Source organism: Phalacrocorax carbo, chromosome 28 (genome assembly GCF_963921805.1).
Source record: "Phalacrocorax carbo chromosome 28, bPhaCar2.1, whole genome shotgun sequence".
NCBI classification, from domain to species: Eukaryota; Metazoa; Chordata; class Aves; order Suliformes; family Phalacrocoracidae; genus Phalacrocorax; species Phalacrocorax carbo.
The window spans coordinates 569,972-587,382 of NC_087540.1; the positions used below are offsets into that span (position 1 = coordinate 569,972).

The 17,411-nt window shown below is 44.0% G+C and overlaps 1 protein-coding gene across 2 annotated transcripts in view; it reads left to right on the forward strand.

The window, feature by feature from the left end:
• The window catches only part of ASH1L (ASH1 like histone lysine methyltransferase), a 65,632-nt gene extending 48,954 nt beyond the window's left edge, over nucleotides 1–16,678 (forward strand). For both annotated transcript variants that reach the window (XM_064475363.1, XM_064475364.1), the window contains exons 13-28: nucleotides 276–384; nucleotides 579–740; nucleotides 944–1,038; nucleotides 1,297–1,454; nucleotides 2,125–2,277; nucleotides 2,745–2,799; nucleotides 2,902–3,034; nucleotides 3,490–3,738; nucleotides 4,178–4,264; nucleotides 4,511–4,601; nucleotides 9,278–9,416; nucleotides 10,013–10,185; nucleotides 10,682–10,848; nucleotides 11,980–12,020; nucleotides 13,304–13,605; nucleotides 14,354–16,678. In XM_064475363.1, coding sequence (XP_064331433.1) covers nucleotides 276–384; nucleotides 579–740; nucleotides 944–1,038; nucleotides 1,297–1,454; nucleotides 2,125–2,277; nucleotides 2,745–2,799; nucleotides 2,902–3,034; nucleotides 3,490–3,738; nucleotides 4,178–4,264; nucleotides 4,511–4,601; nucleotides 9,278–9,416; nucleotides 10,013–10,185; nucleotides 10,682–10,848; nucleotides 11,980–12,020; nucleotides 13,304–13,605; nucleotides 14,354–14,445 — 2,206 coding nt within the window. In that variant the 3' untranslated portion in view covers nucleotides 14,446–16,678. The remainder of the gene's footprint in view (nucleotides 1–275; nucleotides 385–578; nucleotides 741–943; nucleotides 1,039–1,296; nucleotides 1,455–2,124; nucleotides 2,278–2,744; nucleotides 2,800–2,901; nucleotides 3,035–3,489; nucleotides 3,739–4,177; nucleotides 4,265–4,510; nucleotides 4,602–9,277; nucleotides 9,417–10,012; nucleotides 10,186–10,681; nucleotides 10,849–11,979; nucleotides 12,021–13,303; nucleotides 13,606–14,353) is intronic.
• The last annotated feature ends 733 nt before the right edge of the window (nucleotides 16,679–17,411 follow it).

The following is a 17,411-nucleotide window of genomic DNA, read 5'->3' on the forward strand; positions in this document are numbered from 1 at the left end:
CTCAGTGGTGGATAAGTGGATCTGCTGTGATAGCCAACGTGGTTTGTAGCTTCTCTATTTGAGCGCAACTTCCTCCTCTTCGTAAACACAGCATTGGCTTTTTTGGTTTTCAAAGTTTATGGTAAGAGATTAAGAAGAGAACAGTAAAAATGAAGAACAAGCATAACCCAGGGTGCAGCAGAAGTGTTGCTTCCTGTCTCTAACGCTTCCACTATGTGGACAAAGACAATTTTCTTTTTAATTATTGGGAATATTTTACTGTATTTTCCCTGCAGGTCTGTTAATGGTGTTTACCGGATTGGACTGTATGCGCTTAAAGACATGCCTGCTGGTACTGAATTGACTTATGACTACAATTTTCATTCATTTAATGTTGAAAAACAGGTAAGGATCCCAGTGCAAGACCTTGAAAAAACTCACCAAGGACAAACAGTTCTGTAAAGTTGAAGGTTGCTTAACAAAACCTATCATGTTGTATTTGACAGAACAGGTTCTTTATAATATTGAGTGATAATCTAAATATTTTGGGGTTTATTTAAAATAATGTCTTTTTTTTTCACACCCCTCTCTCCCCCAAGCAACTCTGCAAATGTGGTTTTGACAAATGCAGAGGAATAATTGGGGGCAAAAGTCAGCGAATGAATGGACTTTCAAGCAAAAACAATCAGCCTGTGAGCACCCACAGAAGGCCTGGGCGGTCGAAAGAGAAAAGGAAGTCAAAGCACAAACTAAAGAAGAGAGTAAGTAATAAAGAAGCTCTTTTAATGGGTAAAGGTTAACAGGAAATTAAGCTTCAGTTTGTGCCATCAGACCAAAAAGCTGTGTATTTGTATATTTTAAACTTCAGAGAAATACTACAGGTTCTGTCTCAGGAACTACTTGTACTGCTTTGCTAAGTTCTTGGCACAGTTTTTCCTGTCTATCAGAATGATCTGTTTTCCAGAGGGGCCACATCCCAGAGGAACCCAGTGAAAGCGTGAACGCGCCAACAAGGCTGACGCCCCAGCTTCAGATGAAGCCCATGTCCAACAGAGAAAGGTAAGGAATGATTCCAGTGGGTTTTTTCCTCAGAAATGGAGCGTTGTGCAAATGTTGAAATTACTTTTTTTTCTGTAAGACAGGGCATCGTGAAATGTCTGAGTAAGCAGTTCTTAGCGTTCCTTTAACCAGCTGGGGTGGAATTCCTCTCCGCCGACATCAGAAGTGTACCTCTGAATACCTGTCTTTTTCCCCCACATTAAGGATTTAATTGTACAGTAAGAAAGTGATTCCGGAATGCTTTTCTAATTTCTGTAGGAATTTTGTGCTAAAACACCATGTATTTTTGGTACGAAACTGGGAAAAGATTCGACAAAAACAAGAGGAAGTGAAGCACGTCAGTGACAATATCCATACCACATCGCTGTACAACCGCTGGAATGGCATCTGTCGGGATGACGGCAACATTAAATCTGGTGAGGCCAAGTTGCTACTTTGAGAGCCTCTCTGGCATGCCTGTGAAGCGTTTAAGTAAGCTCTGTGCATAAATCAGATGTAGAGTTACTACAAGACCCATATACCTTTCGTAACGCATGATGGGACCCTTACAGAGAAGGGCTGTTTTCTGCTTTCTCTATTCCTAGACCAGAAAAGGTTGCGCTGACTTTGAAAATTGTCACTTATCCTCATAATTCGATGGATTTCAGGCCTTTAGAGAACAAAGCTTTTTGGCATGCAGTCAGTTATGGGAATGGGACAAAATACGACTATCAGAAAAAATGTATTAATCCCGCTCTCAAAATAGCACTCTATTCATAGGACCATAATCTTCACAGCCATGCAGGATTTGGTCCCCACTGTCAGGTGCATGAGAAGTTGGGAAGTCAGTATTCTGGGTGAATTCAATGACATGCTGTGTTTCCTCCAGCAACATAAAATGCTTTGATAACCAGCTTAACCATTTAGATGAGCTATAAGCAGCAAGAGCCGACTTGGGAGTATGAAACCAAAGCCTTTTACTGTTATAGGAGCTTAGAAAACATGTTAATTTTAATAATTGGTCGTGGACTTGCTGGATCAGAAGAGATGCTGTCATTTGATCTTTAATTTTTTGTTTAGAGGTAATTCTTTTTTGCCGTCTTTCAGATGTCTTCATGACCCAGTTTTCAGCCCTTCAGACCTCCCGCTCGGTGAGAACACGACGCTTGGCTGCAGCTGAAGAGAATATTGAAGTGGCTCGTGCTGCCCGCCTAGCACAAATCTTCAAGGAAATATGTGATAACATCATATCCTATAAAGGTGACGCTCCTAAAAAGAATCTCCGTGGAGACTTTTCAGCCTCAGAAACAATGGACTCTCTGAATAGAAAATACTAGAAAAAAAAATAGTTTATTTCAGACGTTAAATAACCTTCCCTTTTCCCCCTCCCCTTCCCCCGTTCTTCTGCTACCAATAATCACTTTGCTTTAGCCTCAGCCCCTTCCTCTGCCACCAGGATCTGCAGATGTTGCTATCCTTTTAAACTGGTTTTTCAGTAGCTCAGCAAAATGGTACAATGGACAGAATTGCGAGGAAGCCGTCCTCCAATCTGATACATGCGGGCCAATTACAGCAACCAACTTCTAGAAATGCAAAAGCATTTCAGTCGCCTGTGCCTCAGAGAGTACACGAGCCTTTTTATTTAATCTAGTTTGAATGTCGTTAGTTACTTGTCTTTTTCAGTTCTACTCTAGTAAATGTTGCTAAACTGTGTGTTCCTGTTACAGATTCCTCCAGGCAGGCTCTTGCAGCTCCCCTCCTGAACCTACCCCCGAAGAAAAAGTAAGTACTTGCTTCTCAGAGCTTCTCAGAGCAATCTATAATGGATTTGCACAGCTTTGAAATGCTAGTGAAAATGACATCGTGCATTCATTCCCATTTTAGAAATGCAGACTATTATGAAAAGATCTCCGACCCATTGGACCTTGCCACAATTGAGAAACAGATCTTGACTGGTTATTATAAGACTGTGGAAGCTTTTGATGGGGACATGCTGAAGGTCTTCCGGAACGCAGAGGTGAGGCTCTCTCTGGCCTTAAAGCTATTGCACAGACAGCAGGGATGCACCCTAGTTTAATGCTCTTGCTGACTTACGGTAATAAAAGAAGACAAATATTTTAGAGAAAGAGAACTTGTGATGAACAGACATCGATAGCAACTCATGTGCCTCGCCTTACTGTCAGTGCTTTTAGGTCGCCTTAGGTCAGACAAATAGAAGGTCGAGCATATGCGTGAATAGCTAACCTAAAGACGTTTCAGTACCTTTTGGAAGAGCTACCTTATTCTTCAGTGTCATATATCAGATATGTGAACCTGCTGTTCAAAATCAGGCAGCGGATGGGCTGGTGTGTGCCACGCTGGTGGATGCGGGTTTAGCGAAGACACTTTTACGGGCACGTGCGCACATGAGGAAGGCACCAAAAGCATGGAACCTGCAAAAAAAATGTGTTTCTTTGTTTTGTTTTTATTCAGAAATATTATGGCAGAAAATCTCCAACCGGGCGTGATGTATGCCGGCTACGGAAAGCATATTATAATGCTCGCCATGAGGCGTCCGCCCAAATCGATGAAATTGTGGGAGAAACAGCAAGTGAAGCCGACAGCAGCGAGACATCGGTCTGTGAAAAAGAAAACGGGCATGAGAAGGACGAGGATGTGATCCGTTGCATTTGTGGCCTTTACAAAGATGAAGGACTCATGATCCAGTGTGAAAAGTGCATGGTGAGGCGGGGGGAACACACCTGGTGCTCTTTTTCTACTCTCCATAACCAGTGGAACTTTTACCAGCAGTCTCCATGTAACTAGTAGCATCCATTACCTCTTCAGCCCTTCATTTCCTCTACAGAAGAATTAAGATTCTGTTTTCACAGAGGAAATGCGACTTGCATTTCTATATAGAAGAGCTAGCACTGTTCTGAAACTGCCAGCAGCTCCTGTCTTTAGACGAGCAGAATTAATTCCAACGATTTTGGGCTTTTACACACACAGTTGCGTGGGGATTTTGTCTGTCATCTGACATAGTGTGAAATAGTTCAAAGAAAATCTTGACTTTCCTTTGGGAAGCTGGTTTTCTTGCTTTCCTTAATATTTTTGAGAAAATGAAATGCGTAAATAAATCCTCTCACAGGAATTTCCAACTGGGCTGTATCTGTTTCTCTAGGTCTGGCAGCACTGTGACTGTATGGGTGTGAATTCTGACGTGGAACACTACTTGTGTGAGCAGTGTGAACCTCGATCTGTGAACAGGGTAAAGAAAAAACGTCTTCATTACTCCAGTTAGAAACTAAGGCAGCTGTTGCCTTTATATTTCATTATCTATTTAATTAAGTGGGATTCTCACTTTATGGCGTAACTTCCTTGGTTTAGTTTTAATCACATGAAGTGTCAATTCTTCTTCTCGATCTGCATATTTCTGAAAGGATATCAGCCCCAGTTTTGCACTGATTAGGGTAGGCATCTCAGAATTTCCTTCCTTTTTTCCTTTCTCATCCAGGAGGTTCCCATGATTCCTCGTCCCCATTATGCCCAGCCTGGCTGCGTTTATTATATATGCTTATTACGGGATGATCTGCTGCTGCGCCAAGGTATGTGCTAACCCTGGTGCTGCTGTGATTTCCGTCGGGTAAGAACGTGCAGAGATTTCTGGCATCGTCCTGTTCGAAATGCTTTTATCTTTTTACAAGTAGAAAGCTGTGTTCCACGCTATTATGGGAGTGACATGTCGTAAGGGTTCTCACAGGCTGGTTGGTGAAGAAACATTAATTACCTTTAGCACAGACAGGGCTCTCGGCGCCCTCAGAGAAGGCAGATGCTGAGCCAGCTTCTGGGTGTTAACATTTAGAAGTGAAGGCAAAGGCAGCTATTAGGCCCTCAGTATTTTAGTGTAGAATGGTCATGAAAACATCCAACTTACTGCTTGTTTGTTCCCTCAAGTGTCTCTTTCTGGACATTGCTTCAAAGCCCTGTGTCTTCCAGGGGCAGCTACACAGCTACATAATTAGGTTCACTGATTTTGTAAAAAATTTTTGGTCTTATTTCATCCTACAGATGCATACAGGGTTAGAAAGAGGCTTATATCATTATTAAGAGAAATGCTCCTGAATGAGTAAAACCAGTTGGAATGTTTGCTAGAGGGGAATGGGAGGGTCTCCAGGGAAGTGGAGAATTAAAAAAAAAAAAAAGTCAAAGAACAGTGTATTCTTTATCTTCTCTGCAGGACTCCAGAACTTGCATTCAGTCTGCCCTTTGCATTGTGGCTCTGCATTGTCTGTCCTGGCTAGAGTTCAGCCATTTGGTTTTCTCATTTCTTGGTTTTTTGCTGGGTTCCTTGCTGGAGATAACTTGCTTTCTAGGGTTGTATCACTACTTGCTTTTACATTTTCTGTTAAAATGGATTATGTTTTAGCTGAGTTTTGGGGCATCTTCCAGCCATTCATAGCATTCAGGTAATTTTTGTCATGACACATTGTATTGCGCTTGCGTACCTCTAATGAGATCTTGGTGACTTTAATTAGAGAAACGTTAGTCCTTCCATGGCTACCCTGCGTGTACCGTTGGCAGAGGACAAAGGAGGCCAGGCTGCCACTGTTAGGCACCACGTGGCTCTGCAGCTACAGGGAATAGATCAAGCAAGGTGTATACCCAGAAGGTGCCCGAAAGGAATACGCAGCTACAGTAGGGAAAGGGGAAATCCGTGGATTCATTGCTGGTCTCAAGTTCTCCACCAAAAGTTCTGAGGCACGACACCTGCCTGTGGAAATTGTTGTGATGCAGGTGCCCAGGTATATAACTCATCTTAGTAGAAGAAATGTGTTTTTTGATACCTCTGGTTTCTAAAAGGCCATGTAATTCACAGATTCCAGTGCAAAAGAGACCATGGTGACCTTCAGCCCTACAGTCACTCTATGTGCAGAGTACTACATTTTCCCTCTCTTGTGTATTAGAAAGAGGCTGATCTGGGGATAAAGACTGAAAGTGCTTTTGAGACCATTGCCGCCTTTTGAAAGTTCGGCCACGCTCGTTGCTGGGGAGTTGCTGCTGTACGTTGCATTAGTTTGTCTTCCAGCTCCAAGCTTGAGACCTCATGTTTTTGAGGAACAAGGCTGAAGAGCTTCCAGCTGTGTGAGTGCCCACACTTTGCTGTGAACAAAGCCCTCTAAAGAAGTGAGGGTCCTTCAGCCTCTGGTTAGAGGACTTGCTTTTTAATGTCTTGACAATTCTACTTGAGGTTTTTGAGTTATATACTACAGATGTGCTTCCTCTGCAAAAATTACCTGACACGTAAAGCCAGGACGTTACGCAGGTCGATCTGGTCGGTTGGTCTGTCACATCCTCCAGAGCGAACAAGGAGCGCTGCCTCAGGTGCGAGTTGATAAATGGAAGTTAAAATGGACCTTGGAAAGCCTGCGTAGCCAGGAACTGTCATATGTCGTTACCTCTGATGCACCAGCAACGGCAGCTGCATCTCTTCCTTGAAAACACACAACTATAAACTCCCTCTTTGAGACAGAGGGGTAGCTGTTTCGGTAGTTAGTAACATCTGGATAAACCTGAATTGAAATCAAGCTTCCTGATCCTTAGGGCAAGAGAGTATCCTTGTACGTTTCTTTCTGAACACTCTTTTTTTATAGTCGGGTACAATACGTACTAGAGTTGCTTTATTCTCACTGAAGAGGTAGGGAAGAAGAGTTGAAAAAGCTCATTTAAAATAACAGCCAAAAATAAGTGGATTTATTTACATTCTGCTTGGGGCCAGCAGCTGCTCTCAGCACGTACCTTACTTTTTTTCTCTACAAGTCTTTTAAAGAAATTAGGGAGGCGAGTTCCTTAAAAGTAATCCTTAACTTAGTAAAATGAAGATGTTATTATCCCAGCTTTAGTTCAGGTAGTAGGAAGAGCTAACACAGCGGGTGAGTACAGGCTAATCACCAGCAAATACACGCTGAATCCTTGCGGAGCTTGCACTCTGCTAGCTTAGGTGCAAGCCTACGTCATCCTGTCTTCAGCCATTTTTTACTTAATCAAGCTAGAATAAAACTCTGTCTCTCCTTCCTACAATTACAGCTTCTATTTGTTTAAACCTTCTGGTACCCAGAATATTTAAAAGCTGGCTTCATGGCTGTGGGCAGATGTCAGTGCCCATATGGCCCGTGTCATCTCTGTTTTAAATCAGAGCACTTTTTTAATGGTGCAGTGTGTTGTACTCCACTGGTACAGGGACAGGGGGCAACATAAGATCTTAAAGCAATTTTTGCGTATGAGAAGTCCTTAGGAATGCATCTTTTACACTTATACAAGATTGATAAATGAGATTATATTTGTGAAAATATAATTACACACCCTTCACTTTAATCCTAAATTTGGCCATAAGCTAAGGGAGAACAAAACTGAGGTGTTCATGAACCTAGGGCTGCGTTGTACTTGGTGGTTCCCTAGCATCTCTTTACTAAGCTGTGAAAGTAGCAGAGGCTGAACCTGCTAATTAATTAAATAACAGTAACGTACGCGGGAGGAAAATGGACGTAACCGCACATAGACAAAAATAGGTATGTGCTATGGGGGAAAAAATCCAGCAGTCATTGCAGTTGAATGGAAACGAGAAAGGCTGAGCACGAGTCAAAACGGCAAGCTGAACGTTAGAAACTATTATTAACATGATAGAAAAAGTAATTGTGCCGTTACAGAATCTTACGGTGTGTCTGTCTTTCGCGTGCTGTGTGCTCTCCTTGTCATCACCCCATCTCAAAGAGAGTATTTTGCCGCTTGTAAAACAAGCGCGGTGACAAGGATGATCAGACATGAGACACCTTTGCTGTGAACGGAGTCTACGCAGGTGATTTGGAGGGTGATATGATAAAGGTCTGTGAAATCACCGGTGGCCCAGGAAAGGTGCAACAGTGTAGAAACTAGGGAACAAACACTGAAATTAGCAGGCAATGTATTTAATTTAATTTAATGTAACATTTAATTTAATAGGAGGTATTTTTTCACAAAAACCTGACTAAACTGTGGAAGGCATTACAACGGGAAGTTGGAGAGCTCAAGAGTATGAATGGTTCCAGAAAGATTAGACAAATTGTTGGAGGAAGGATTAATCCCTGCCTGTTTATGCGCAGTGGCCCAGCTGTAGCCTTTAGCTCTAAAAGTCTGTAAAACAGAGATTAAAGTAAGCCTGAGGGGGATACCACAGGAAGGCTTTTCCTATGCATGCCTTATGCATGTGCTTTTTTCCTCCTAAGCATCTGCTACTCCTCACTTTTCTCGCTACAATATTGTGCTGTATGACCTTTGATCTTACCCAGGGTAGTTTTTCTTAAGTTTTTATGACTTGGGACCTCCCAGGTTTTTGTTCATTGCGAGATAAATAACAGAACAGATGGAATTGATTTTTAAATATTGTATACTAAATCCAGTGAAGTTTTCAGTAATACTTCGAGTTTCCCAAATGTTCTTCCTCTGAGGCTCTTCAGGTTCTTTGTGAACATGATTGATTAAAGCTTTTTCCCTGAAGGAGAAAGGCTTTTTCAACGGCGCAGGGTATTTTCACCCTGTCAAATGATAGTCATTGTCCCAAAGGCAATGGCAGTCAGGTCTGGCGGGGGGAGGAAGGAGGGTGGTATTTTCAATGCCATTTCCCAGAGCAGAGAAACTAAACAGTTAATTCGCTCATGTGACGAAATGATGAAATAGAAGTTTAGGGACCTGTTCAGGACTTGCACTTGGGAAAGACGTTTTTAGTTGCCAGGAGTGTCATTTTGTTCAGCCTTTTTTGAGTTCTGTTTACCTTCCCTCAGCTACGCATCTTACTGGAGTTCTGCTCAAAGAATCAAAGGCTTGGGGCTTCTCGGTCAATGATTTATTTTCTTATTAATAATTTCTCTAAGTATCTTCTCTCTTAGATGGTAAAGATTTATTCTTTAAACATTGCGGCTATCACTAATTTCTACATGTTTTCCTAAACAAAACTTATTTGTTACTTATCCTGTGGTCTATCATAATTTATCTTGATTCATTATACGTCGCTATTTTCAGCCTGGGCAAACAATTCAAGTTATGTTTAGTTCTTGCTCTAAAGCTTTTGTGATAATAATCAAGGTAACCTTGCCTCTTTTGCGGGTTCTGCGTTGGGTTTGCATCACTCTTTACAACATTAGGTAGCTCTGTCATGTTAGTTTTAATGAAACCATTTACCTCTCTGGTTTTGGTGCTGCTGGACTCATGAAAAGTTCCTTACGGGTGTGTATTTTGTGCCTGTTGCCAGGTGACTGCGTTTACCTGATGAGAGACAGCCGTAGAACTCCAGATGGACACCCTGTCCGGCAGTCGTATCGGCTGCTGTCCCACATCAACAGGGAGAAACTCGATATTTTCCGCATTGAAAAACTCTGGAAAAATGAGAAGTATGTTCAAGGCATCTTTTGAACTTGGGACATTCCATATACCTACCTGTGAAAACACAGTAATTTTGGGGAGGTCTTGTCGTAGCTTAAAAATGCAGGACTGAACCGGGTCAGTGACAAAGGCTTGGTGATTTCCCACTTGCCTCTGCTTGTGCTCCGCAGCGGCAGAGTGAAAACATGTGAGGTTGGAGGTTTAAGCAAGGGATGAGAGAGAGAAGTTGATGCGCTTTCCTCACTGTTGGAGTAGGCTGAGAATACACCCTGACAGCTGAACTGGCTCAGCTAACGATCGCTGACTTGCTAAGCCACTGTCACAGGATTAAATGCCTGTGCCACAGGGACGGCAGCACAGTAAGTCTGCTGTGTCCATAAAAATCCTGCTAGAAGTACTTCCACTTACTGAAGGGGATAGAGTTGAATGTGTAATATTCATGTGACTTCGTTTTCATCACAGTCATTGCAAAAGCGCAAGATAGATAATTCAAAACTAAGTGGAGGGCATTAAATAAAGTTGTTTCATGGGCTTATAGAAATAGTCTTTTTTTTCCCCCCCCCTTCTGTTTCCCTCTTTCTCTTACCTTTACACCTTCAAACAGAGAGGAGCGGTTTGCATTTGGTCATCATTATTTCCGTCCGCATGAAACACATCATTCCCCTTCTCGAAAGTTTTATCACAATGAGCTCTTCCGGGTGCCATTGTATGAAATTATCCCCTTAGAGGCTGTGGTGGGAACATGCTGTGTTCTTGACCTATACACCTACTGCAAAGGTAAGGAAACTTAATGGCATGAGAAATCAAATAATATGCACCTTTCTGATTGTTTGGGAAGTATGCTAAAATAGGTACTGCTGTACAAAGGCAGTAGCCAATATTCACAGGGTATCAGAGCTGAGAAAACAGTATTACTTTAGCACTGGGACGGTGATTTCTGTTTTCTGAGGGCCGGTACTGAAGAGACAGCAGCAGGGGGGGATTGTGGTGGGTGAGGAAGAGAAAGGGGTGGCAGTTGATAATAGTGTTTGTAGAAGTTTGGGTACTATTTGGTTAGAGCATACAGGTTTCCCTCTTAAATTGAACTAGCAATGTGTCGGCTATTGTGATTCTGAAGGAGAGCAAATGAGAATGCCTGCCATCCCACTGAACAGCTCTGACAGTCCCCCGCTTCGCTGACACTGTGTGTGGCTTGTTCTTGTTCTGGTATACCATGTTTCTCCTCTTGAATCTGATAACATTTTTTCCTATGTGCTTTGTTCCGAAACTGCAGGGAGGCCGAAAGGCGTGAAGGAACAGGATGTATATATTTGTGATTACCGCCTTGATAAATCAGCTCATCTCTTCTACAAGATCCACCGGAATCGTTACCCTGTCTGCACAAAGCCCTACGCCTTTGACCATTTCCCCAAGAAACTCACGCCCAGGAGAGACTTTTCAGTAAGTGTTTCTTCTCTTAGCTTCCTTAGTTCTTACTGTAAGACTTGAATGTATTTTTGGAAAGCCCCTGGCTCTCTGTTTTTGAAGGAAGCTTGGTAAACCGAAGGAGGCTGACACATAAGCATACACAGTCTGGATGAAAAGTTGGCTAGAAAGAAAGCTTGGAAAGGAAACTTGACTGTAGGCAGAGAATATGCAGTTCAAAGGCAAACAGATGTTGAACGAATGGTTGTATAAGTTGGACGTATAAGTTTGGAGATCGAAATCTAGATGCTAATTTCATTTAAGCCACTCCTGAGGGAAGGAAATCTTAAAATTCACTTTTTGGTCACAATTCTGCCAGTGTAAAATAACGGTACAGAGAATCACAGAACATATAGTCCGTTGGTAGCCTGTCTGTGTCAGGCTCTCTTTTCTTTGGTGTAATTACTCCGTGTTTTAATGAACTTGCTTAAAAAAAATGGTTTTCAGCAGTACCTTTGAATAGTGATTCACAACACAGCAAAGCAGTGTTTTTCTATTTCCATTCCCCTGCTCTATCAAATGATAAACCGCTTCCTTTCTATATAATTATCACTGAAAATGGACGTTTTATCAAGAAAACCAGCAGACGGGCAGCAAAATGATGAAGTACAGTTTCCCTTAACATCCTCCATTTGAATATCTGTTCATGTCACTGTCTCGCTTTCCCCTGTTCCACTGAAGCAGCAACCTTCATTGTGCACGTCCTCCTACGCAGCCCAACTTTGCCTCCGAGTGCAGAGGTGCCGGATCCGGCAAATCTTGTGCAAGTGAGCGCTTCCCTTCCTGGAAGCAGAAGTTTAGAGATGGCACCAAACTTTTGCTGTGCAGAAAGCAAAGATTATTTTTATCATGATGCTCTATCGCTTGAAATTTATTTGGAAGATAATAAGAGTCAGATAATAAGTCTGGCTCTAATTTATCCTTATTACGTGGTTATGTCTCCTCCCTTGAATTCTTCTGATGTGTGAGATATGCCAGCCAAGCGCTGGCGTTTCCCAGGTGTCAGGCGAGTCCGGTACTGGTACTTCCACAATAATAGATAGACCAGCCCTTTCTTCCACTGGGAATTTTGTTTGGTACTAACCATAATCTTTATTATCGTTACAGCCTCATTATGTACCAGACAACTACAAGAGAAATGGAGGCAGGTGAGTCTTATCTACCAGATTGTTCTTTGAGAAGAGATAAGATTAGATAATCCTGTGTCTTTGTCAAGTGTCCGTTCTTTCTCCCACCCATTTCCCCTGGGCGCTGTGGAAATAATAAATTGAAATTACTTAAAGCAATCCTCTAAATTTTCACAGAATGCCAGGCTGGAAGGGACCTCAGGGATCATCTAGTCCAACCTCTCTAGGGAGAGCGCAGTCTAGACCAGATGGCCCAGCTCCCTGTCCAGACGACTCTTGAAGGTGTCCAGCGTGCCCAAGTCAACCCCTTCCCTGGGGAGATTATTCCAACGGTGACTGTCCTCACTGTGAAAAATTTCCCTCTGGTGGCCAATTGGAATCTCCCTAAGAGCAACCTGTGTCCATCCCCCTTGCCCTCTCCATGGGACTCCGTGTAAAAAGGGAGTCTCCATCTTCTTTGTAGCTGCCCCTTAAGTACTGGTACATGGTGATGAGATCCCCTCTGAGCCTCCTTTTCTCAAGGCTGAACAAACCCAGCTCTCCCAGCCCATCCTCGTATGGCAGCTGCCCAGTCCTTGGATCATCTTGATGGCCCCTCTCTGGGCCCCTTCCAGCCTGGCCACATCCCTTTTGTACAGCGGGGACCAGAACTGCACACAGCGCTCCAGGTGTGGCCTGACCAGCGCTGAGTGGAGCGGGATAATGACTTCTTTATCTCTGCTGGCGACGCCCAGGGAGATAAAAGGGAACAAGTGGGGAGGAATAGAATACAGAAGCAGCCTTAGCGTTCCTTAATGATGTACGTAGGAAGAGTACAGAAGCCATTGTGAAAGTCAGCAGAAGCAGCTGAACGTGGGCGATAGCAGAGCCCAGGGCAAGAGCGTCCGGCGTTCCTGCACAAAGGGAGCTCGGATCCCTGACAGAGTGCCCGTGTGTGCGTTGGAGTATGGGCCAGGGCCCATGCACGCGCTCAGTTCTCTTAGAGGCTTTAAAAAGAGCTGTGACCGTTGCAGAAAAACATCACTAAGTGCTGAGCTCAACTATTTTGGAAGATAAAAATCTTTACAAATTAAAATATAAAAGCAATTTGTTCTTAAATGACGGCATTTGACGTTACGTGACTACGGTTCTGGGAACGTAGCCTCCTGTAGGTGGTAATGCTGGGTTTGAATGCGTGCGCGAGGTCAAGTGACACAGGTTCCAGAAAGCCCCCCACCTACTGAGAAGTCCGTGACTCACTAGTAATTGGCCTTTCAGGTGAGTGTCTGAAAAACTGTTGTATTTAAACCCTTCTTTCCTGCTAGATCGTCCTGGAAAACAGATCGCTCAAAACCACAGATTAAAGACTTAAACCAAGAAGATGATTCTCTTCCACTTATTGAGGATGTATTAGGAAACCAAGATCAAACTTCAAGTGAGCTGCCTAGCCTAGAGGAGCCAGAAAAAGAGGGAGTCTCCGGTGAGGCCTGTGAAACTGATAAAAAGGTGGAAGAAAGCAATTCCGACACAAGGCAGCTGTGCACTCCAGAGGAAAGGCGGCATATTCAGAGAGAGAGACTTAATCAAATCCTGCTAAACCTCTTAGAGAAAATCCCAGGGAAAAATGGTGAGTTTTTATGCTGTGGCTACACAATAGCGTTTCTTCTGCAGGTTTGTTTTTAGTTCACCGCAGGCTGTGTTGGTAAAATAAACTCTTTTGTCTGAATATACTGCTAGTGGATCTTATTAATACAGTTAGGTGGCCTTGCAGTAATGTTTTCTTTTGCAACAGTAGCAGTTTCCGCTTACTCTGAATGAAATTTCTTACGACTGACAGTGTTTTATAGAATGTTTTTAGTGACCGCAGAAACTTTCTGAAGACAAATTCCCCCTCATCATTCTATGTTTACAACCGAGAAACTTAACAGACATGCAGAGAAAGACTGAAGAGAATTTGGAAAGCCTCTTTTGACCTTCAACGAGCTTTCCACTGAGTTCTAAGTAACTTCCGTAGGCATTGTCCAAGCTGTAGCATGAGGGTGCAGCGGCAGCACTGGTCGAGCGTGTCTCTGGGATGAGCCCTGTCCAGTCTCTGTCGCGTTGCGGGAGTTAATGCGAAATAATCACGGACTCATAGAACAGTTTGGGTCGGAAGGACCTTTGGAGGTCGTCTGGTCCGACCGAGACTAAAGCAGGGCTGACTTCAAGCTTAAATCGAGTTGCTCGGCACCTTCTCCGGTGCAGTTTTCAGTACTCTCGATACTTTCAATGCATCCGCTACGGATGGAAACATCCTTGAAAGAACCGTGAATAGGGAAACGGGAAAACTGTTACTCACGTCACCTTCTTCACCAAAAGCCTGTGGTCTCTTGCAGCTATTGATGTCACTTACTTGCTGGAGGAAGGATCAGGAAGAAAACTGAGGCGGCGCACTCTCACCATCCTGGAGAGCAGCTTCAGGAAGTGATGCCACGAGAGGAGGCTGTGGTCTGGAGTCTGCTACAAGGTCTGCTGAGGACTGAGGGCAGGAGCCCAACTTCCTCTGCACCAGCCAAGGAAAAAAGGGCAGCAGAAAACTGACAAATATACAAACAGTTAGCACTTAGATGTCTGGGTTGGCAGGTTGCCCTGCCCTGCTCTGCAGTGCTCTTATGGTGTGTGTGTTGTTGGGCGTGCCTTGTATTGATGTTAGGTACTGAGAAAAACCTCGTGGTTATTGTCCGGGATGGTCAAATTTAATTTATTTTTGCTTGATATTCCCACTCAGAGGAAAAATAAAAGAAATAATAATTAAAAAAAAAAAAAAGGCGGTAAGAAGGATAAGGACTGACTTTGAGAATATTCCCCGTGTTCACCAATTAACCTGTGATTGTACGAGATACTGTTGGCACCACCACGGCCCACGCCAGTGAATGAAATCCAGATGGGAGGGTGAAGGCCCGATGGCTTAAAATGAAAGGCCGCCCTAAAGTTGCGGCCTCTGATTTGCACAAGTTCCAAGAAGAGCGAAACGTACCCAAACGTGCGAAAGGTTCAACCGTGGAGCGGCCGGTGCCCGCGTGTGTACCTGTGACGAGGAGAAGCTTCCGGAGCCACCGCGGAGCAAAGCAGGAGTTGGCTGGTTGAGGCACTTGTTCTGCGTCGTGGAGGGGGGAGGGGGCAGGGTGTGATTTTTTTCCACTTTTTTCTGCAGAGAAATTTTATAAAGCAAGTCAAATCCTGACAACACCATTGCTGTTGGTTTTTTTGATAAGCTGTGGTTCTCGTGTGTCTAGTGTGTTGTGCAAATTAATATCTGTTAAAAGAAAAAGGATTAAAAAAAAAAAAAAGGAAACCTTCACTACATGAACCGTCAAGCAGTATTCAGAGCGAGTATTTGTTGTGAACTGTAGAATATATCAACTGCTAACACTATTCTTGTGTTCTGGTTGTACAGCTTAAAATGTCCGTCTCTTAAATTAAGAGGCAGCGTGTCTCGCGCCGCCCTCTCTCTCCGCCCCGGCGAAAAGCGTTATTCCCGAAAGCAAAGCCGAGGCGCCGATTTCTGGCCGCCTGAACTGGCGACTGCCGCGGCGCCCCGCGACCCGGCGGCGCCCCGCGAACCGGCGGCGCGGCAGGAGCGCCCGCGGCGCGCCCGACGGCGCCCTGGCGCGCGGAGCCGTGAAGCTGTCGCCCGTCTCTGGGCAGAGAGAGGGGGGGGGGTCGGCATACGCTGCCCCTTGAAAATGGCTTTGCTTTTTTGTCTTTCAGACGTACATATGCATATACAGTCCTGTTTTAGATGTTCTTATAAGAAAACCAGTTTTTAATGTGCCAAGTTGTATATATCTGCTGCGTGGATGTAAAGCAATACAGTAGTTACATGTTCCTTTTTAATGGACCAAGCTTGTCCTAATGTACATTCTTGTTATTATTATAATTATTTTACTCTTAGTGGAACATGACTCATTCCATTAACTTTTATGTGTTGATTTAAAAAGAAAAAAAAAAAAAAAAGAAAGGAAAAAAACCCTTTGAGAAAAAATATTTTATTAAAAAAAAAAAAGAAATAAGAAAATAGTTTGGAATATTTTCTTACTGTAGAGAAGCACTGTACAGTACCAGGAACCCTGAGTATAAAATACTCGTGCGTGTAGTAGGAATATCGCATGTCCAAAACCTTGAGTTGTCTCATTTAGTTTAAAACGGAAATCATTGTCTCAAATGGTGTTAAACACTAAAAAAGTTTTTAAAAAATAAAGTGCGTACAGAAGCGAGACACTAGCTCTGTCATTTTATCTTTCTTTTGTTGAAAGACTAAACAAAATGTTTTTTAGACAATCAAATGTTAGGTAAGTGCAAAGAATTGTTTTTCTTACTGGTGTAGAAATTAATGACTTTTTTTATTTTTCGGTTATTTTATAATAACGAGAAGACCGGTGTGTCACCAGGATCGCTGTTTTAAGACCAGGAAGCACTACATTATTGCAAATAGATATGAACTCTTAGTCTGCATGGGTGTAGGCTGTGTGATTGCTGAAAATAAATGCTGCTAATATATTTCCTTTTTACAAAGCATATCTAAATAGATCATTGTTTTGATGTTAATCTTTGTAAATTATGTATTACCAATTTTAACATTGGATGTAATTGCATAAAAAGCCTGCATCTCAATCCTGAGAGAGTCTAGTATTAAATGGAAAATCTTTTCCTATCGATGACTTGTGGGGTTTTCTTTGAGACGGCTTTGATTTCCTTTTCTTGCCGCCTTGCACAAACCGCTCCTGTCGTGGTCTGACTCTCTCGCAGCCTCTTTTATGGGGGGGTTCTTGACCCGTCTCTTTCGAATACCTCCTTCGCACACGGGCGCCGGCGTGTCGCGAGGATGCGACCCGATGCCGATGGTTGTCCTGGTGAGCCCTGGGCAGGAGGGGGGATTGGCAGCAGGCGCGCAGCGCCGGGAGCGCCGGCGCAGACACCGGTCGGCGGTCAGAGGCCGTGTGACGCTCGCGTGGGACGGCAGGTCGGTCCGTGACCCCGTACAGCCACACGTTAGGGCCTGTTCCCAGAGCACAAACCCCAGTAGCTACGGCTGGTGCCGCCCAGGCCGGCGCTGTCAGCAGCGCCAGGGCATCTCACGGCGGCAGCGCACCCCGCTCGCGTTAGCCCGGAGCCGGGCCAGGCACGGCGCGCACGGCGTAGGGCACAGCCCCCCCCCCCGCCCCCGTTACCAAAAAGGCAGGTAACCTGGAAAGGCCGAGAGGCGGTTCGAGTTGTTGGGACCCACCAGCCCCCTCACATACCGTCATCCTGCCCCGTCCTCTGGGCGCACGGCAGGACGCTGAGCAACGCGGAGAGCGAGAACTTGGTGGCCCCTCAAACCAGCCTTTGGCAACCTTCCCTTTCTTCTGATACGCTCTGCCAAGGGTGGCCCTAATGAGATCGGGCCCTATA